Consider the following 23,208-nt stretch of genomic DNA (forward strand, 5'->3'; position numbering starts at 1 on the left):
ATATGGGCATAAGGCATCTTACCTCAGGCTGCTTATTAAAGGCATACCCACCTTTACGTAACTTAGAAATGCAAGTTAATCCTTTTTCCTCCCTTCAATCTTTCCACTCAAGGACACCAAATACATTCTATCCAAGCATAAAGGATAATGCAAAAATTTTGATTAAACCCTGGGGCAAAAATCAAAAGATGGGCGTTTACACCTTGACGTGTTGAGCTGTTTAAATAAAGTTTTGGCTGTACTGAATTTTGAACTTGAGTGTATACTGTATATTACTTAATTATTTTGAGTGTATAAAGGATCTTGGTGTTTTCTAAAGGCTTGATGAATTATATAATTACCCACAGCCTTAATCTCTCGAGAGCCTTGACACCTGGTGTCAAGAACGGGGATAGCCATATTTGGGACTTAGTTCATGGATTTACAGACCATGGAGGGTGGTAGTCTTTTTATTTACAGCACACCTCAGTGGAGGCCAACAAAGTTGTTGTTGTGCTGAGACAAAGGCCAGATGTTTGAAATATTCTCAAATATTGATCATTGGCTTTTATTCTCATTTAGAAATAAAGATGATTTATTAAACCGGTTGATGTTTGAATTTGTTTGTTTTTTTAAATGAAGCTCGAGTATCATCTCTAAAAGCTGCACGGATGCTCAACATGCTGATACAGCTCAGATGTGCGTTTGTGTCCACTGAAAGTTTGGAGAAGAGGTACTTGCAATGATCATCCTGGAAGGGTTTACCACCAACAACAATATACTTTCATGTAATTTGGAAAGATTAGTTTTTTATGTGGCTTTGTGCAGCACAGACAGGAGGAAGATCAGCAGGTTATAATAAACTGACCTTTTAAATCAGTGAGCTGTCCTGTGAAATTGAGTGAGATACTGCACGATCTTATAAAGTCACGCGTGCAAGGGTGTAATTTACAGGGGACATGTCTTTTTCAGAAGGTTGTACAATTCTTTATTAACCAAATCTAAGGGAAATTTAACAATCTTATAAATAATCCAAAATGTTTATCTTAAAATCATGTAATGGCTAGTATATATAATTATTTGATCTGATTAGACCTCTGCTCAGGTTTAAGGTGGAGCCAAAATATGCCTCACTTCCCAGCCTACATCTGTATGTGGGGCCCATGTGGGTAGTAAATGGGCTGAAAAATGGGCCCTACATGGGATTGTCAGCGGGATCCATAATGGACCAATGTCAATTGCCTACATGGATTCCATGCAGGATTACAATGGGTGTTATGTGGGCCCCAACTGGGCAACATACCCAAAACCCATCTTAGTCCCAGCTTTAAGTTCTATGTGGGAACTACATGGGGACTACATAAGCTGAGATATGGGTTGTAAGTGGGTTTGTCCACAGTTTCCATGTTGGCTCCATGCACTAATTTCCCAATAGTGACCCAACTAGGACCCACAAGGTAGCCCACATGGGACCAACTTAGTTGATCCAAGTGGGCCACAGATAAGATGCCCATTTGGGCCCATACCCACTTGGTACCCAGGTACCCCCAGCATAACCCATGTGGAGAATATACACATTGATTTGGTTGCCACTGTTTTGTAACACAGCATGCATAAACCCACAACATTAAGTTTAACAATCACTACAAAAAAATACCATCAAGTGTGTTAAAACCAGTTGTGTTGTACTGCATTGAAAACTACAATCTGTGCAAAATCACTCTGATGATAATCACCAGTCGATATGACAAAAAAAACATGCATGACATTCAAGTATTTCTGACATCATAAGTCATCATAAACATAGGCTGAATCTATTGGCCAAGTCTACATGCAGACAGACTGATATCTTATCTGGAACATAACCTGCTCCGGAGCAGGTTGGCTCAGCATTTATCATGATGATCTACCCAGGTAAGAACTGATCCACCTTCGTAGGATGAAACACCCAGAGTTAACCCTGAAGTTACCTCGCTAACCACAAATCCTGCTTCATAGTACAGGGCTCTGGCTTCAGGTCAGCTCTGACTGTTTGTTTTCCTCCGGAGGACACTGGAGGAAACCAGAGGCACATTTTTTTTGTTTTTTTTCAGGTTTCCTGTTTCATGTATTAACTTTGCCAAGTCCGTCGCTAGCACTGCCGTCAGATTCGTTCTCTTTATACATCCATGGTCAGCTCCATCGGGGCTGTTTGAATTCATTTAACATAAATGTCAGTATATGGGTGCTCTACAGTTGTAGCGTCGGCTGATTTGATCACAGAGATGCGAGTGACGGCTGGCTTGATTGCACGTTACCGCAAGACGATAACGTTTCCTGTCCATGACAGAGTTAGCATGCAGCTTCAGGCGTAATGTCTAGCTCTGCTTTACTTGGCAATGTGTGAAACCCAAAGTGTTTCCATACTTTGCTGTATGTGTAGTGTTTATCACTTTGGATTTATAATGTGAGGGTGCAGGCCGTATCCACGCCGACCCTCCGCCGGTCGTATCTGCCGGTTTCTGCTCGCTACTGCTGGCTGACTACAAATACTGTTGCACATAAAACACATACAGTAAGCTCCTGTTGTTACAGGCGACCTCTCCTGTCAACCCGTGTCTCGCGCTCTCGTTGGCTGTAGCTCGTGGCCGGAGTCGCCGACAGGTCCAGATATTTAGCATGCTAGATATCTGCTCACGTCTTTGAGCAGTTCACACATGATGCGTGAGTGCCGATGTGCAGGTGAGCCAACGCCAATTTGCTTCTGATATGGGGCTTTCCACAGGGAGCTCCAAAAACTGTCAGGGAGTGGAAAATCAGGGCTAACGTTGTGTAGCGCGAACTAGCTATAACTTTCACTAAAATGCATCCTTGTCTGTCACCTCTCTATATGCAGGACATTCTCTTTCCTCTCAATAACTTGTACTAATGAAAATTACTCCAAAATTTGTTTTGTAAAATTCTGATTGTACTATTGTTGAATACACAGTACGCATTTCTGAACATGTCTTTTTAGTGCACTGCTGCCATTCAGGCCCTGGTCATGCTTTTTTGAACTCTAAACCAAAGACAAAACAGTTGACCTTCTGTGTAAGTTAACTTAAAAAATTACAACTTTTTTTCTTGTGAACATAAACTTTAAGAACTGCAAATTCAGCATAATGATATTGCATGGTGACATGCATTTTGTCTTCCCCTTAAATGTACTTCTTTTGTGGGCAAAGGCAAAATTCTGTAAATTGCGGCCATGACTTCACCAGAGTACTCTTTCTTGCTCAGTACAGATTATGGTAATTACTGTTGATTGTTCTTGCTACAAATTTAAGTCTATAAATGATTTGTGCTTTATGTCGTCTCTGTGCTTTAATTTCAGTAGTTGCTCTATTCCTAGGCACAGGTTTTCGAAACAACAAAGTTATTTGAGTGCTGACCACCTACCCAACTAATGCAAATGTCTTTCCATTAGCATCAGGGTCTCTGACAGCATTGATAATAGCCTTGGCCACATCCACCACCTGAGGGAGAAAAGAGACGGTTTAGTTGGGTTCATTTGATAAGCACATTCAGTGTGTAGAGTTACTCAGTGTGTATTGTCTCCGTTAGACAAAATGGGACAAGCATGAATATTGGAAACCCAAGTTAATGAGACAAATTGTTTCAAAGTACATTGTCATCTGACACATTTAGCAGTAGGTATGCCTATAACAACAAAACTTGGGTGTTGTCACAAAACTGAACTATGACTAAACTGGTTTTAGGATGGGCAACAGGACTTTTTTGCACACAGTCCAAAAATAGAATTATTTTAGAAGTTATTTTCTGGAAGTTTACATTTATTATAAGGGGAAATATTTGAATAGCTGCTTCCTTTCTATAAACTTACATGAACAGGCTGCTTCACAGTCTTTTTCCCCAGAGATATGAGTGGAACAGCATTGCCAAACCAGCGCATGTCTGAAAAAGGATTAAAGCCGCACATACACACACATACATTTTCATTGGTTAGCTGTTAACTGCAACATTTTCAATAGCTCCACTGGTGCTTGTAGAAGTTGATGAAGAGACGACAATACAATTAATATACAGCACAAGTTAAATTGGAGCGTCAATGACAGAGCACTAAATGCGCAGCAACCAAATCACTGAAAAGGAGCTCAACAACATTCACAAACATGACATGGCACATCATATTTGTATTGGCATCACTTAGAGACTGAACTGTTGCCATACTAGTTATGAGTGTTTTCATTGTCTCTTTCATTCAAACAAACAACTGTCTTGCTTGCATAGTAGTTGAAGAATCTGTCCTCCTGACCAAATTTCAACTCGATCTGATCAAATCTGTAGGAGGAGTTCGTTAAAGTACGCGGCCTACAAAACCCCCCAGAAATGGGCGAAAAATGGGCAAAATCGCACATAAAATTCAATATGGCTGACTTCCTGTTGAGTTTTGGGCATACCTCCAAGAGGCTTTTTTGTTTCTCTCCACATCGTACATCTGTCTACCAAATTTTGTACTTGTAGGTGAAACCGGAGCGCGGATATCAATTTTTTCCATTTCATGGCGAATGGCTCAAAATGGCCGCCACGCCACGGTCAGGTCGTTAAGTGAACACTCACCATTTTGATAACTTTTCATCCTCAAGGTCTTAAGATGGTCCTGACCAAATTTCAACTCGATCTGATCAAATCTGTAGGAGGAGTTCGTTAAAGTACGCGGCCTACAAAACCCCCCAGAAATGGCCGAAAAATGGGCAAAATCGCACATAAAATTCAATATGGCTGACTTCCTGTTGAGTTTTGGGCATACCTCCAAGAGGCTTTTTTGTTTCTCTCCACATCGTACATCTGTCTACCAAATTTTGTACTTGTAGGTGAAACCGGAGCGCGGATATCAATTTTTTCCATTTCATGGCGAATGGCTCAAAATGGCCGCCACGCCACGGTCAGGTCGTTAAGTGAACACTCACCATTTTGATAACTTTTCATCCTCAAGGTCTTAAGATGGTCCTGACCAAATTTCAACTCGATCTGATCAAATCTGTAGGAGGAGTTCGTTAAAGTACGCGGCCTACAAAACCCCCCAGAAATGGCCGAAAAATGGGCAAAATCGCACATAAAATTCAATATGGCTGACTTCCTGTTGAGTTTTGGGCATACCTCCAAGAGGCTTTTTTGTTTCTCTCCATATCGTACATCTGTCTACCAAATTTTGTACTTGTAGGTGAAACCGGAGCGCGGATATCAATTTTTCCATTTCATGGCGAATGGCTCAAAATGGCCGCCACGCCACGGTCAGGTCGTTAAGTGAAAACTCACGATTTTGATAACTTTTCATCCTCAAGGTCTTAAGATGGTCCTGACCAAATTTCAACTCGATCTGATCAAATCTGTAGGAGGAGTTCGTTAAAGTATACGGCCTACAAAAAACCCCAGAAATGGGCGAAAAATGGGCAAAATCGCACATAAAATTCAATATGGCTGACTTCCTGTTGAGTTTTGGGCATACCTCCAAGAGGCTTTTTTGTTTCTCTCCACATCTTACATCTGTCTACCAAATTTTGTACTTGTAGGTGAAACCGGAGCGCGGATATCAATTTTTCCATTTCATGGCGAATGGCTCAAAATGGCCGCCACGCCACGGTCAGGTCGTTAAGTGAAAACTCACCATTTTAATAACTTTTCATCCTCAAGGTCTTAAGATGGTCCTGACCAAATTTCAACTCGATCTGATTAAATCTCTAGGAGGAGTTCGTTAAAGTACGCGGCCTATAAAACGCTAAAAATGACATGAAATCCAATATGGCCGACTTCTGGGTGGGCGGAGCTAATGAAAACCAATGAGGAATATTTTTCAAATGATGAGTGGGATATGCATACCAAATTTCATGAATATCGGATCAACTTTGACAAAGTTACGATTTCAACGCGTTAGGGGGCGCTATGGAGCCGGCTAAACACGCAAAGCCCAATCGCTTTACATTCACGTAAAGTTTACGGGTGTCCATCGTTTTGCCAAGTTTCATGAGTTTTCGAGTATCCCAAGGGTGTCAAAGGCATGTTCAAAGGCTAAAAGATATAAGGGGGCGCTAGAGAGCCAACATGCCACGCCCAAGCAAAATTTCAGCACTAAATCAAAGGAATTACGAGTTTGGATGTGCGTGTAAAGTTTCATGAGTTTTTGTGCATCCTAAAGTCCTCAAACATGTGTTCGTAAATTAAAAAAAAACGCAGGAAGTCCAAGATCGCTGACTTCCTGTTTGCGATCGAAGAAACTTTCTTAGAAAAACTGCGTACGTTAGGGGGCGCTATGGAGCCCCCTGGAGACACCCAAGCCCAGTCACTCCAGAACATTGAATTTCCCACCAGTTCTGACGCATACTCCACTTTTGGTGAGTTTTTGGGGATGGCGAAGGTCCCAAAAACGCGCACAATGAGCACAACAGTCCAGGAACTTGTGGTCAGAGCTCTGCTTTTTACTGTTTTCTTAACATCAATAAAACAAAATGGCATCAATACAAGAACAAAGGAAACTCACTGACATAAAGGACAGGTCCTCAGCCAACAGACCAAAGGCAGAATGAATGAAGTATGGCTGTCAATCAATTAAAACAGTTAATCGCGATTAATCACAAATCACTTAGTTTAAAGGGACTATTTGTAACTTTCAGAAATGCTTCTTAACAGCGACACCTGTGGCCGTGAAATCAACGAAAGTCAGCGTCGGGCTCGCGCTTGCTCGCTCTCAATATACCTGAACAAGCATCGCTCAAAACAGTGAGGCGACACAAGTCAGCTAAAACCACAATATCACTCTATATTTCAGCTGCTTGGCAGTAATGTTAGCTGACCAGACGAAGGTCTCTCCATGAACATGATTTAGATCTGATCCTAGTGTTGGCTTTTCCTGCCTAAGTGCAGGCTGAGGCAGCGGGGCTCTGCAGCATGTCTCCCTGCTCTCTCTGCCCTCAGCCGGAGAGAGCAGAGGAGACACCGGCACCCGGTCGGTAACGAGAAGACAACGTAAATCTCTGTAGAGCTCCGTCACTTCACAAGACACGGAAAACCTCTGTTGGTCTGGAGGAGCTGCAGCAGTTATTTCTGCACAAACGTCCCCTGTACATTCACTAGATATTCTCAGAGCTAAACTAACTCTTCTGCAGTGTGGAGTGAGCAAGCGTTCATGTCTAGAGGTGGAGCGAGCTGAGCTGTCTGAGTGAAGGCGAGCAGGCAGAGGAGGAGGGTACAGCGGCTACACGCGAACGCGCATATGCGAGCGCGCATGTGTGACGACCCGCTACATTTATGCGCGTACAAAGTTACAAATAGTCCCTTTAACAGCTTGGTCCATGTGGGCTCATTTGCATAAAGGACTGTTTCTCCGCCGGTTCATTTTGAAAAAGCAACGGCCAATGAGGAAACTCCAACCCTCGGCCGACCAATCGTGTAGCTTTATTACTCAGTCAGTGAAAGACTTTTGCGTTTGTAGGGCTGGCCCTCTGCGGTCCAGCCAAAAACAAAAGTCTAAGTTCAATCTTGGTAAACCTGATGAAGCTCAACATTTAGCGTCTGGCTGTCTGCTCCTCTCCCAGTAACTCATCATCTGTGGGATGCTTGTCGTTGTCACGGCGATCACTTTTGAAAGGCTGCAGCTGCTCAGAGGATGCACTGGGTCGACAATGAACATTTGTTTTTCAGGAGGGTCGGTGGGAGAGATGCCCAGGCGCTTTAAGCCCGGGCCACACAGCGCGCATCATGCTCGCGTGACGGCAACGTCGCGTGTTGTTTTTTATTTCGGCGTCCATGTTAACAGGTTAGAGTGGTCTACGTGCGTCTATTTTATAGAATAGAAGGCTCGCCTATTTTTCACGCTTGCCGCTTACCTCTCGGCTGCGTCTCCCAGCAGCAACAGACAGTGAAGGTGATCTATTGACAGTATATGAGCAAGATTACTACAGTTTCCATGTCTAGACATCTGTAGAATATGTCACTGACCATCAATATTTTACACTTCCTATCTAGATTTCAAAATAAAAGTCCTCTAGCGTTTTTAGTGCACAGAATCATTCATTCATTAACACAATGCTTTTATTCTGAAATACTCTAAATAAAGCAGTTGTCTGCTTGCAGGTTTCCATCAAGTTAATATAGTACAGGCTTTTAATTATGTAAACACTGTAGTAGTCATAGCAGAAACCCTACATATGCTATACATATAATAGACTGGGTTAATAAGTTATAAGAACATCAGGTGATAGTTGGCAGTATTTTTCCGATGCGCGCTCTCTCTCTCTCTCTCTCTCTCTCTCTCTCTCTCTCTCTCTCTCTCTCAACAAACACCACGTAACTTTATTGTTCTTTCTTTTAGAGGTGTTATTTAATTTTTTTAAAGATATTTAATAATAATTTTCGTTTTCTAAAGGTTAACAAATAACGAAACTGTTTATTTTGCTTTGTTTTATAATAATAAAAAAAAAAACACTTTACTTATATTTATCATTCTGAAATACTTCAGGTGTTTTTCTCCATCAAGGCGCAGTTCAGCAACAAGGTGGTGAAAAGCTCCAAGTTGCCTGAGATGTCGGAACATCAGCATTTATAATGTAAATTGCTGTCCCGCCCCAGATGTAAATTAAGTCGTTTTCGATAAAAGCCGCAACCTGGAATGCTGTAGAACAGGAACCCGAAACCCCCTGGAAATGTTGTTTAAAACTGTGCCAGTCAAAGTGAAGAGGGATTGCTCTTACTACTAATGTATTTATTTATTTTTTTGTATTAATATATAACCCACAGAAATCCCTCTTCACTGTCAATGAAGAGGGATTTATATATATATATATATATATATATATATAGCCCATAGAAATCCCTCCTCATTGTCAGTGAAGAGGGATTTATATATATATAAATCCCTCTTCACTGACAGAAAAGAGGGATTTATATGGGCTATATATTAATATTTATGTATGAATTTATTTGCTTGTTTTTAATAATATTTACAAATTACCACACAGTTCTTACCCTTTTTTGTCTTAAATAAATATGAATCACATTTATTATGAAGTTAAATGGCCATTAAAAGGCAAACTCTATGTAGAAAGAAAGGGCTGTCAGCAACAGCAAAAACACAGCTGACAGGTAGCTCCGGGACGCTCCCGAGACGTGGGTAACTCGCGTCTAGTGTGAACACCCTAGGTGGGCATGACGCGGCCACGACGTGACGCTGCCGTCACGCGAGCATGATGCGCGCTGTGTGGCCCCGGCGTTAGGCACATCCCCAGGTAGGCATCTTCAATGAAGATCGGTCTAATGTGAGGAGAGACCGTCAGGATCTTGGCAGGCAGGTCCAGGGACATGACGTAGGCCATGCCCAGAGGATACGGGGGTACTCTGCCTCAGCAATCACGGTTGTCGGCATGTAGAACTTGTTGGATGGGTTTCTTAAAACCGGACTGTGCCACCACACCAAACCTGTCATGTAGTTCTGTTGGACCGTGCTGGGGTCCAGCAGCAATTTAACCAAATTATGGACATGCAACAACATATCAGAGTCAATCTTCATGACATAGGAAGTCTTGACGCAGCGCGCAGCCAGCCACTCCAGCATCATCATAGTCTTGATGGTCAGATTGTGGTAGCTGTCCTGGAAGTTACTCTGGATCAGGTCATGGTGCTGCAGGTTCTCCTGTCGGAGCTTCTCCTGCTGCTGCTCAGCATTAGCTCCCCCAGGTAGACCCAGTACGAAGACAGTCTCCACTAGCTGACCAAGAACCAGTTTCTCATCTCCCCATGTCTTACGGATGGTGTCCCGACCTGTCACGTCCCTGGTTGCAACATGGACCATCAGGACCAGGAAAGGAGTCGTGGTCTTACACGTCGGCGTGTCATCCATAATGACTTTATAGTTTCGTGGATAGGCCACATAGTACTGCCCAGGATCCGATAACGGTGCTGGACTAAACCTGCTCACCAAGTTCCAGTCATAGTTGAGATAGAAGAAGAAGACTGTCGCTGCTCCCAGGATGCAGATCAAGATGATTTTTAAGTTTCTCCTCCTGGTATCCATTAAAACTGTACAGAAAAGAGACTCACGTTATCACATGATAGCAGCACTCTTCTGATTCTGAGAAAACAGCAACACACAATTCAGCAATCTGCAGTGTTTGAGAGAAGAAATACATGATTTAATGCTGCAAGAAAATGTTGTCCCACGATACCAATGTAATGTGGATCAGTATCCTTTGACTAGTTCCTAATAGACTCCAGGAAGAGTCCAGGAACTTGTGGTCAGAGCTCTGCTTTTTACTGTTTTCTTAACATCAATAGAACAAAATGGCATCAATACAAGAACAAAGGAAACTCACTGACATAAAGGACAGGTCCTCAGCCCACAGACCAAAGGCAGAATGAATGAAGTATGGCTGTCAATCGATTAAAACAGTTAATCGCGATTAATCACAAATTAATCTCACATTTTTTATCTGTTCAAAAAGTAAAATAACACAAAAAATTACTACTTTATAATATTAAGACTTTATTCTCGTAATATTACGACTTTTTTTCACATTTTTTATCCGTTCAAAATGTACCTTAAAGGGAAATTTGTCAAGTATTTAATACTCTAATCTACATGGGAGTGGGCAAATATGCTGCTTTTTGCAAATGTATGTATATATATATTTGAGGGCTGTCAAAGTGAATGTGATAATAACGCGTTAACACAAATTAGTTTAAACGCCACTAATTTAGAGTGAAGATGCTTGTATCATGTGAAACTAAAAAACCTAATGAATCCATCGGTACCAACCACGTCATACTAGCTTGTCAGGAAGGAGGTTAAATAACGTTCCAAACTTACGCTACATTTTGGCGAGGAAAAACTGTCATGGCCATTTTCAAAGAGGTCCCTTGACCTCTGACCTCCAGATATGTGAATGAAAATGTGTTCTACGGGTACCCACGAGTCTCCCCTTTACAGACATGCCCACTTTATGATAATCACATGCAGTTTGGGGCAAGTCATAGTCAAGTCAGCACACTGACATACTGACAGCTGTTGCTGCCTGTTGGGCTGCAGTTTACCCAGCAACTCCATCCTGCATGTGTGTAAACAGCAAAACCTGAATGACATGTTTTAAATGCCAAGCCCCCTCAGCCCTTCAACATAAAGCATACTTTGCAAGGTAAGAACCAAAGCCCCAAGCATTCCACCAAAGGGAATCTTTTGTTATGTCTGGGCTCCGCCAGCCAAATGGAGGACAAAGAGGAATAGTGGCTTAGAAGTTATTGTCTGCTAAAACATGTTTGCTTTAAGCCATCTCTCAGTCAAAGGAAGTACATATTTTGGTATATCTTTAGAGATGTGTGGATGATAATGGAGCTACTGTGAAGCGCACTGCTTTATTGTCGGAACACATGCTAAGTAAGGAATAATGTCTCTCATCGCCATGAAGGGGACTTTTTCACAACAATTACCCGCTAGCTGAGTCCGACATCAGAGCTGCGCCCATAGCAACGGTCTGCTATACAGAAATTACAGACCGCAGAACGCCGTGATTGACCAATCAGAATCGAGTATTCAACACAGCCATGTAATAAATGAAGAATACCACGTGACTGATGATGTCAGAAGCTTCAGAAAGAGCTTCGACCAGTGTGACAGCTCAGCACATTAGTAGGCTAAGAGGAGAGGAGAATAGTTAACAAGTATGGCAACGTGCACTAGAAAGTATGGGAACATTTCCACCTGACTTAATAAAAGTAATGAGCTGATTTAATAAATATCTAGTAAGGTAATGATTTGCACAGTTTAATACATAAACACATAGACAGGTTTCGGTGCAACGTCATCACAGAGTCGCAGCTAGGGGGCAGAAAGCACGGCTAGTCTGTCATCTCCAAACAGAGATGACAAGGAGTTGTTGTGCTGTAAACGGCATCAACCGCAGACAAGATGGATAGAATATGTTTAATATTCTGAGGGGATCACATGTCTTTGCTAAAAACAGAAGGAGATTATGGATCCAGGCCTCACAGCGCTACTAAAGCATACATGGGGTCGGCTGTCGCTCGGCGGGTAGAACAGGTTGTCCACCAATCGGAAGGTCGGTGGTTCGATCCCCGGCTGCTCCGGGTCACATGTCAATGTGTCCTTGAGCAAGACACTTAACCCCAAATTGCTCCCGAAGGCATAGCCATCGGTTTGTGAATGAGTATTTAGATTAGATCCTGATGGGCAAAGTTGGCACCTTAGTAGCCTCTGCCATCTGTGTGTGAATGGGTGAATGCAGACATGTAGTGTAAAGAGCTTTGAGTGGTCGGAAGACTAGAAAAGCACTATATAAATGCAAGTCCATTTACCATTTACATTACACAGAAATCCACATCACACCAAACTGGAAAAACGGCCTTTTAACTAAACTACTCCCTATGACACTTGCTTGGGGCAAAGACAACACAGATAATGTAATGTTTTACTATATAGAGTATTATAACAAGTACTCCTGTTCCCACCACAGCACTGCCTCCAGCCAGCTGCTGGATATTGTTACATGGACACACAACCACAGATCTGACCCACGCTGTTGCTATGAGACAGAAGGACGCTTGATTATAGCCTTGTTTGTTTGTTTGTTTGTTTGTTTTACTCAAATGTTTCGAGTATTTTTAGGATCGTACCAGTGCAGAAATTCAACACAGTTCTGTCATAATACAGACGCCCACGATAGTAAATAAAATCTGAAGAAAACAACAAGAATGAGCTTTGTAACACTGAAACAACAAATTTACATTTGTCATTATTTATCCACCTCCATGCAATTTTGGAATATGAGGTAAAGTCTTGTCAAAAAGCTTGCTAACAGGTCAAAACTTGAATAGTCTCTGGTATTACCTGCAGTTAGCGTCCTCCTCCATGCTGCCATGTTCTCAGTCCATTTGGAGAAATGAAGGTGTTGCCCAGATTGAATACTCTCTACATGTATGCACAGACTGTGACGTTTCTTGTTTTTCACACACATTTCTCACCTAACCAGTTTACCAGACCCCTCCCCAGTATGTTGAATAGCTGTGTCCACTACAAGGAAAAGTCCTGCATACAAATGTAAGTATTATCATATAAATGTAGTTAAAGTAGTAAAAGTATTGCTGTGTCAGTAAAATGTTCCCTGTCAGTGTTTTCCTATTATAGCTGATGCTTCTGGATTAATATTACAGCTGCATTAATGTGTACGTTGCATTTTACCGCTGCAGATTTTAATTCAAGAAGCAGGGGAAGTACCTCCAATTACGACGGAGTATTAGGGCCACATTGAGGGGAAAAAAAATCTGAGATATCGAGATTAAAGTCATGATATTACAAGAAAAAAGTCGTAATTTAATGAGAATAAAGTCATAACTTTACGAGAAAAAAGTTGTAATATTACGAGAATAAAGTCATAGTTTACGAGAAAAAAGTTGTAATATTACGAGAATAAAGTCATAGTTTACGAGAAAAAAGTTGTAATATTACGAGAATAAAGTCAAAACTTTACGGGAAAAAAAGTGATTTCCTCCTCCACAAAAGAGTCAGTTTCCCCGTCAGGTCCGTGTGGTTCTTTCTTCGGAATAAACGCAGTTTCTTGCACAATCTTTTCAAGGTCCTGATACTGATGATAATGTGGTGCTGATGTGCCAAAAGATGAAGTATTTTGTTATTTGTGAAACCTAAACGAATGTATAACTTCACAAGATGCTCCACGTTCCTCATTTTCACATTATTTCCCCTCTAAAAAACCACAAAAAATTACTACTTTATAATATTAAGACTTTATTCTCGTAATATTACGACTTTTTTTCTCTTAACTTATGACTTTATTCTCGTAATATTAAAAAAATGTTTTCGTAAACTTATGACTTTATTCTTGTAATACTACTTTTTTCTTGTAAACTGATGACTTTATTCTCATATTACGACTTTTTTTCTCGTAAACTGATGACTTTATTCTCATATTATAACTTTTTTCCTAATAAACTTCTGACTTTATTCTCGTAATATTACAACTTTTTTTGTCGTTAACTTATGACTTTATTATCATATTACAACTTTTTTTTCTCGTAAACTTATGACTTTATTCTCGAAATCTCAGATTTATTTATTTCTTCCTCAATGTGGCCCTAATACTCCGTCGTATCCAATAGAATAGAATAAAAGAATATAATTCCTTTATTGTCATTGCACACGTACGAGTACAACGAAATTAAATAAGTAATCCTGACGGTGCATACACATCTATTAAACTGTAGTAAAATTAAAGAATAATAATAATAATAAAAGATATATTATAAATATAAAAATATGTGTTTGCTTGCAAGTAATAAAGAAATAAAGGAATACAAATTGTACAAAGGAATAACTAAGGTACAGTTGGAATGTAAACATCTGTAGTTCTATATACACATACAAAGGGTGCAGTTAAAATGTAAAAAACGGATTGTAAAGCTGTATAGACATACAGTATATACAAAGTAGCTGTAAATGTAAGTATTGTAGTGCAGACAGTCGGTGTCAGTGTTTGTCAGTGTTCGGCTCACAATGTTACTACGGTACTTGAGTAATGTAATGTACTTAGTTACTGCACTGAAGACATCACCAAGTATGTTGACCTCAGTGAAAAAGGCAATATATACATATATATATATATATATATAATAATAAAACACACTGATAAAACAGAGAAGTCAAACTTTTATTGATAATGATGATAAATATTCCACACAAGTTGTGTTTTCCCTTTAAATACCCTCTTTACATCCTCATGTAATGTTTTGTTTTTCTACTTCATGCAGTGCACACACACACACACACACACACACACACACACACACACACACACACACACACATATCAGTCTGCAGTGATGAGTTAAAGCTGCAGTCTGGACAAATGGAGGAAATATGATTAAAAAAAATATATATTTTTATAAAACGGTCACTTTATCCTGAGTAATACATGTGGTAGCTGATTGTAGACGTTATCTGATGTTAGCCTGCCCTCTTCTGGGCTGAGGACCAACTACAACAGAGGCTGAGGACACAGCAGGAACTCCACTGAGTCATCCAAAGTACAACACTAGTCTGATTTTACTAATTAAAATCACTTCTTCACAAACATTACAATTACAATACATAACACATTACTGACCTTATTACACTTTAAACTCTTTAAAGCTGGGGGGGGGGGTTATTTGCATCATTGGGCAAATATTCCATAATAGAGTCTGGGATTGTGACGTAAGCAGTGGTGAGCTACGCAAGGCATTGTGGGTCTGTAGGACAGGGAGACTATAGAGACTGAGGCTGTATCCAAAACCTCATACTATACTAGTAGTACGCACTGATTTGGCCAAAATGTAGCATGTAGTATGCAGTATGTGAACGAAAGCAAAATCTACAGTATGACAAAAATACCCGGATGTCGTACTGATTCGGAAAAAATGTATGCATCGGACCAGTCTACCTCACCTACTGTATCCCACAATGCAAAGCGATGGAACAGTTCAGGCCACGGTTACAACAACAACAACCAAAAACGGCCTGTTTTTTACATTTCTCGTAGCTATTTCATCACTAAATTCACTTCTGAAGATGTTTGAGGCAAGAAATCAACTGTGTAGATTTTGAATATTGGCCTTTTTTACAAAAATTGATGGCGAATTGAACGTTTTCAGAGTTTAGAAGCTCCACAAACTGCCGTGACAGCTACCGAGCGCCTGCCGGGGTCGCTACCGTGCCAGCCGGGCAGTCACGCTCACAGACCGCTATGAGCTGACTGGAGCTCTCTAGAGACCAGTATGTAGACAAGAGTTTATATAACCCTAACCGTAATATAAATCAACGGTAACCTGTGGTTATCTGTCTTTCTGGAGTTGAAAAGCTCCACAATCGCCCGCTGGTGTAGCTCGCTGGAGAGCCGGCCAGTGGCGCTCACAGAGCGGCTACAGAGCAGCAGAGTGGCGAGGGAAGAGGGGAGGGGAAGAGCAGCCTCTGACGGGGCAGAGAGATGCCTGCTGAGACAACATGACATTTTTTAACATTACTCTAATATCTGGAGGGATATCAGTCCACGTATTCCACCATTGGCTTATTTTATATCGTAAAACAAAGCGTTAAAATCTCTTCAGCTTGTGTTAGGCATCTAACTAAAAACCCATTCCAGACGAGGAAACCGGAAGTGCTAAAAACTAATTTCTGGGTTTTCGGACTCGTTCCTAAAGCCCTCTCTGACCTTTCAGCATATTGTAATTCAAGAGGTCTGAGAGAAAACTAGACTTCCGCACCTGCTCATGCCTCTGTTTTCAGGCTTTAGAAAATCTAGCCAGTGATGGAAGACTTTGACCAATCACAGGTCATTTCAGAGAGAGAGAGCGTTCCTATTGCCTCTTCTACAAATACTGATGCGCATGCAAGTCCCTTCCATTCCTCCTCAAGGTGGTATCGGCCAAAAACTAAAATACCGACGGCCGAAAATCCAAGATGGAGATACGAAAAACCAAACAAAGCGGGTGTCACCTGAAAAAGTCCCTGTAGTTTATATTTATATTGTGCCCTTGGGGTGCATACAGTACTGACAATGTCTACTAATTACCAAAACACCACATGGTGAACCTGAGTTGGTAATCCAGTATTAAATTATCAAAACAAAAAAATTAACTCAGATCAAACAGAAGATATCAAGAAAATGTGCCACATCGCTCACCTTCAAATCAGGAAAGAGTTAAATCTGTTGAAAGAAATCTACATTAATCAATGGTTGTGAGTTAATTACGCATTTCAGACCAGCTGGCAAAATGGAGAATACAATTATGGTTACAATGTGATGACGTAGAGAATCAGTGTTTATGATTATTATTATAATTACGGTACGGTCAGTCTGCGAATTTGTGGCTAAATTGTTACACAAATAGTCAAGCCCGGGCCACACAGCGCGCATCATGCTCGCGTGACGGCAACGTCGCGTGTTGTTTTTAATTTCGGCGTCCATGTTAACAGGTTAGAGTGGACACACTGCCCGCATGAGACGCACGTCAGACGCGCGTCAGACGCACGTCAGATGTGCGTCTATTTTATAGAATAGAAGGCTCGCCTATTTTTCACGCTTGCCGCTTACCTCTCGGCTGCGTCTCCCAGCAGCAACAGACAGTGAAGGTGATCTATTGACAGTATATGAGCAAGATTACTACAGTTTCCATGTCTAGACATCTGTAGAATATGTCACTGACCATCAATATTTTACACTTCCTATCTAGATTTCAAAATAAAAGTCCTCTAGCGTTTTTAGTGCACAGAATCATTCATTCATTAACACAATGCTTTTATTCTGAAATACTCTAAATAAAGCAGTTGTCTGCTTGCAGGTTTCCATCAAGTTAATATAGTACAGGCTTTTAATTATGTAAACACTGTAGTAGTCATAGCAGAAACCCTACATATGCTATACATATAATAGACTGGGTTAATAGGTTATAAGAACATCAGGTGATAGTTGGCAGTATTTTTCCAATGCGCTCTCTCTCGCTCTCGCTCTCTCTCTCTCTCTCTCTCTCTCAACAAACACCACGTAACTTTATTGTTCTTTCTTTTAGAGGAGTTATTTAATTTTTTTAAAGATATTTAATAATAATTTTCGTTTTCTAAAGGTTAACAAATAACGAAACTGTTTATTTTGCTTTGTTTTATAATAATAAAAAAAAAAACACTTTACTTATATTTATCATTCTGAAATACTTCAGGTGTTTTTCTCCATCAAGGCGCAGTTCAGCAACAAGGTGGTGAAAAGCTCCAAGTTGCCTGAGATGTCGGAACATCAGCATTTATAATGTAAATTGCTGTCCCGCCCCAGATGTAAATTAAGTCGTTTTCGATAAAAGCCGCAACCTGGAATGCTGTAGAACAGGAACCCGAAACCCCCTGGAAATGTTGTTTAAAACTGTGCCAGTCAAAGTGAAGAGGGATTGCTGTAGGCTCTCTCTTACTACTAATGTATTTATTTATTTTTTTGTATTAATATATAGCCCACAGAAATCCCTCTTCACTGTCAATGAAGAGGGATTTATATATATAGCCCATATAAATCCCTCCTCATTGTCAGTGAAGAGGGATTTATATATATATAAATCCCTCTTCACTGACAGAAAAGAGGGATTTATATGGGCTATATATTAATATTTATGTATGAATTTATTTGCTTGTTTTTAATAATATTTACAAATTACCACACAGTTCTTACCCTTTTTTGTCTTAAATAAATATAAATCACATTTATTATGAAGTTAAATGGCCATTAAAAGGCAAACTCTATGTAGAAAGAAAGGGCTGTCAGCAACAGCAAAAACACAGCTGACAGGTAGCTCCGGGACGCTCCGGAGACGTGGGTAACTCGCGTCTAGTGTGAACACCCTAGGTGGGCATGACGCGGCCACGACGTGACGCTGCCGTCACGCGAGCATGATGCGCGCTGTGTGGCCCCGGCGTCAGTGTCCATGTCTATAATGTTAAATCCAGCGGTACATGTCCACCAGGTCTGACGAGGACGCTAGGAGATGTGCTGCTCCACTCGACTGGCCGTTCAAGTGGTGACGTACCCTCTCGTGGAATGCACCCGATTGGTTCCTGGTTTTCTGCTCGTCGTTTCAAACAGGAAACAACTTGGCGGCCTGCTCGTAAACTTTCTGTTATTCTGTCTAAACAATCCACCAGAATCTACTTCTGAAAACATTTAAGCGATAAATAGGCGATGCCACTGCTGAATCTCGTTTCATTTTAGAACTACACCGATCAGCCATAACATTAGATCAGCACGGGCACCCTGACCGGTTCACTGGTTTTTCTTCCTTGGACCACTTTTGGTAGGTCCTGACCACTGCAGCCCGGGAACATCCCACAAGAGCTGCAGTTCTGGAGATGCTCTGACCCAGTCGTCTAGTCATCACTATTTGGCCCTTGTCAAAGTCGCTCACATCCTCACGCTTGCCCATTTTTTCTGCTTCCAACACAAAGTTCAAAGTTCAAAATGTTCACTTGCTGTCTAATATATCCCCCCCCCCCACTACCACTACCAGGTGCCATTGTAACGAGATAATCAATGTTATTCACTTCACCTGTCAGTGGTCTAAATGTTGTTAATGTTATGGCTGATCGGTGTAGATCGCTTAGTTTAACAGCTTGGTCCATGTGGGCTCATTTGCATAAAGGACTGTTTCTCCGCCGGTTCATTTTGAAAGAGCAACGGCCAATGAGGAAACTCCAACCCTCGGCCGACCAATCGTGTAGCTTTATTACTCAGTCAGTGAAAGACTTTTGCGTTTGTAGGGCTGGCCCTCTGCGGTCCAGCCAAAAACAAAAGTCTAAGTTCAATCTTGGTAAACCTGATGAAGCTCAACATTTAGCGTCTGGCTGTCTGCTCCTCTCCCAGTAACTCATCATCTGTGGGATGCTTGTCGTTGTCACAGCGATCACTTTTGAAAGGCTGCAGCTGCTCAGAGGATGCACTGGGTCGACAATGAACATTTGTTTTTCAGGAGGGTCGGTGGGAGAGATGCCCAGGCGCTTTAGGCACATCCCCAGGTAGGCATCTTCAATGAAGATCGGTCTAATGTGAGGAGAGACCGTCAGGATCTTGGCAGGCAGGTCCAGGGACATGACGTAGGCCATGCCCAGAGGATACGGGGGGTACTCTGCCTCAGCAATCACGGTTGTCGGCATGTAGAACTTGTTGAATGGGTTTCTTAAAACCGGACTGTGCCACCACACCAAACCTGTCATGTAGTTCTGTTGGGCCGTGCTGGGGTCCAGCAGCAGTTTAACCAAATTATGGACATGCAACAACATATCAGAGTCAATCTTCATGACATAGGAAGTCTTGACGCAGCGCGCAGCCAGCCACTCCAGCATCATCATAGTCTTGATGGTCAGATTGTGGTAGCTGTCCTGGAAGTTACTCTGGATCAGGTCATGGTGCTGCAGGTTCTCCTGTCGGAGCTTCTCCTGCTGCTGCTCAGCATTAGCTCCCCCAGGTAGACCCAGTACGAAGACAGTCTCCACTAGCTGACCAAGAACCAGTTTCTCATCTCCCCATGTCTTACGGATGGTGTCCCGACCTGTCACGTACCTGGTTGCAACATGGACCATCAGGACCAGGAAAGGAGTCGTGGTCTTACACGTCGGCATGTCATCCATGATGACTTTATAGTTTCGTGGATAGGCCACATAGTACTGCCCAGGATCCGATAACGGTGCTGGACTAAACCTGCTCACCAAGTTCCAGTCATAGTTCAGATAGAAGAAGAAGACTGTCGCTGCTCCCAGGATGCAGATCAAGATGATTTTTAAGTTTCTCCTCCTGGTATCCATTAAAACTGTACAGAAAAGAGACTCACGTTATCACATGATAGCAGCACTCTTCTGATTCTGAGAAAACAGCAACACACAATTCAGCAATCTGCAGTGTTTGAGAGAAGAAATACATGATTTAATGCTGCAAGAAAATGGTTTACCACAATACCAATGTAATGCGGATCAGTATCCTTTGACTAGTTCCTAATAAACTGTGTTGACGTCGAGTTACAGACGTCTCTTTCCCAATGTAAGTCTATGGGAAAAAGTCATCTATGGGCCCAATAGCATCACATGACAGACACGGAAGTTGTAGTACCACCGTTTGGCCACAACAAAAGTTGGGGTCAATAACCGGCGCTCTTCCTGGGGGTTTGGTCTGACCAGTTCACTAAACCCCGTCCCAGTGTGTTCTATAGAAGAGGTAATGGGAGGAGCAGCTACTTTAGTTTTCTCAACACCATCATTTTTGGCATCCACCCATTAGCAGCTCACATGCCAGCATTTTAACCTCAGTGACTGGCGAAATGCACCTTGGGAATCGTAGTTAACGTCTCCCCTCAAGTTTTTATTTATTCAACACATGCTTGCCTCATTTTCACTCCCACAGGTAGCTATGAATAGATGTAGAAATGCCCTTAAACATCTGTTTGCATTAGGGATGTTAATAATTAACCGTTTAACCTGTAACTGACATTAAGATCTTTAACTGATTAACGCTATCGGTTAAAACGGTTAAAATAAATATGAATAATCAATTAAAAAGCTGAGAAAAACTCAGTGGAGCGGCTCGTCTCTTTAAGGAGAAAAGCTGGTCCAGAGGCGGAGTCGGAGTCGCAAGATACAGGAAGTTGGCTCCAGTCTCTGGCTCGCTTGAGCGAAGCGAGTTGTAGCCTCGTAGCATTTATCCACCAACAAATAAACTGTACACACACTGTCTGCTACAACTGCGTTCACAGCTGTAACGCCACAAACCCACACTCCCCGCCGCCACACACATACGGTCTGTCGCACACTCGCAAAAGTTACGCCGAAATGACATAGCGGCGACGATCACGAAGCTACCAGCAGAGCTACAGCTGCTAACGTAGCACAAAAACACACTCTGTTTGTAGGACAATCGCTATCGTTATTCCAGGCAGACAGAGTATCGTTACGCCGGGCAGACACACAGCGGACAATCTCCTAAACTAAACTAAATGTGTGGTAGAGACTTTTACTGGGAAAGTGGCTGCATGTCCGCAAAACTACATGCAGCATCGCAGATGCTAAGTTAACGCTCCCGGACAGTGAACTGGAGACTCAGTTGTCTGATGTTACTCGTACACTGCAGCTGGCGCACCGCAGGCACTAATCTTGTCGGTTAACGGTTAATAATCGGTTAACAAGGGTCGGTTATCGGTTAAAGGGACTATTTGTAACTTTCAGAAATGCTTCTTAACAGCGACACCTGTGGCCGTGAAATCAACGAAAGTCAGCGTCGGGCTCGTGCTCGCTCTAAATGGACATGAACGAGCATCACTTAAAAAAAATAAGGCGACACACGTCAGCTAAAAGCACAATATCACTCTATATTTCAGCTGCTTGGCAGTAATGTTAGCTGACCAGACGAAGGTCTCTCCATGAATCAATGCTGATACTGTGTTTGCTTCTTCTGCCTCAGCGCAGGCTTCAGCAGCGGGGCTCCCCAGCGAGAAACTCGTGTCCCTCCGCCCACAGCTGGAGAGAGCAGGAAGACACCGGCAACCGGTCGGTAACGAGACGGTAACGTTTCTCTCTGCGGAGCCCCGTTACTTCCCAAGACACGGGAAACCTCTGTTGGTCTGGAGGAGCTGCAGCATTTATTTCTGCACAAACGTCCACTGTACATTCACTAGATATTCTCAGAGCTAAACTAACTCTTCTGCAGTGAGGAGTGAGCGCGCGTTCACGTCTAGAGGTGGAGCGAGACAGCGAGAACGCGCGAGCGCGCATGTGTGCCGACCCGCTACATTTATACGCTTAAAAAGTTACAAACAGTCCCTTTAAGATTTTTTTTTCAAAATTAGCATCCCTAGTTTGCATATTGATACACCGCTCATTAGACCTGTCATAGATTCAACTCAAGGCAAGTAGCACTCCCATCTAACACATATGCTACTTTCTTATTAAGAACACTGGTCCAATAATCTGTCATAGGCTACCTAACAGTGAGTTTATGATGGTTTTATGCCTCTGCGTCAGTGGTCAACCTCCAGGTCTGAAAAGTGAAGCCATTGCTGAAGTACATTAAACTTACATTCTTTCTAATAGCCAGCAGGGGGCGACTCCTCTGGTTGTTAAAAGAAGTCTGATTGTATAGAAGTCTATGAGAAAATGAGCCTACTTCTCACTTGATTTATTACCTCAGTAAACATTGTAAACATGAGTTTATGGTCTCAATCGCTAGTAACAAATGTCAGCCTGTCACTTCATGTGAGTATCCTAGAGGTCACCACAGAACATTTTATACAGTGAGGTCAAATTTCAAAAAATGGTCTCACTACAATGAAATGGCTACTATGGGGACAAACATCATCACACATGAATACAGTTGAGCTCATTGGATCCACAAGAGTCTCAGCTTTACAGTGATACCCAAGTTATGTAATTCAAAGACTGTTTAGGGACCCCAGATCTGTAGGAAACACTTCAAACACATGCACATGAAGCAGACAGAGTTAAAACGGTGCCACACTTTTAGCTTCCTGGAAGTAGCAGCTCTGTCCTGTGACAGGCGACGTCTTTGTTTACTTTCACTCTCTATTTTCATACTCACTGTGCTTTGTCCACACCACACAAACTGCAATGTGACCCATGACAGCAATAAAAAAAACGGCGGCAAAAAACAAGCACCATATA

The 23,208-nt window shown here is 41.9% G+C and overlaps 1 protein-coding gene and 1 pseudogene across 1 annotated transcript; both read right to left on the bottom strand.

Moving 5' to 3' along the window:
- Positions 1–7,297: 7,297 nt before the first annotated feature.
- On the bottom strand, positions 7,298–10,024 carry LOC141761295 (beta-1,3-galactosyltransferase 2-like; annotated as a pseudogene).
- An 8,448-nt stretch (positions 10,025–18,472) lies between these two features.
- Positions 18,473–20,346, bottom strand: LOC141761196 (beta-1,3-galactosyltransferase 5-like). Its single transcript, XM_074624528.1, has one exon. The coding sequence runs from the start codon at positions 20,344–20,346 to the stop codon at positions 19,372–19,374; it is 975 nt and encodes a 324-aa protein (XP_074480629.1). The 3' UTR covers positions 18,473–19,371.
- Between the last annotated feature and the right edge of the window lie 2,862 nt (positions 20,347–23,208).

Source organism: Sebastes fasciatus, chromosome 22 (assembly GCF_043250625.1).
Source record: "Sebastes fasciatus isolate fSebFas1 chromosome 22, fSebFas1.pri, whole genome shotgun sequence".
Lineage (NCBI taxonomy): Eukaryota > Metazoa > Chordata > Actinopteri > Perciformes > Sebastidae > Sebastes > Sebastes fasciatus.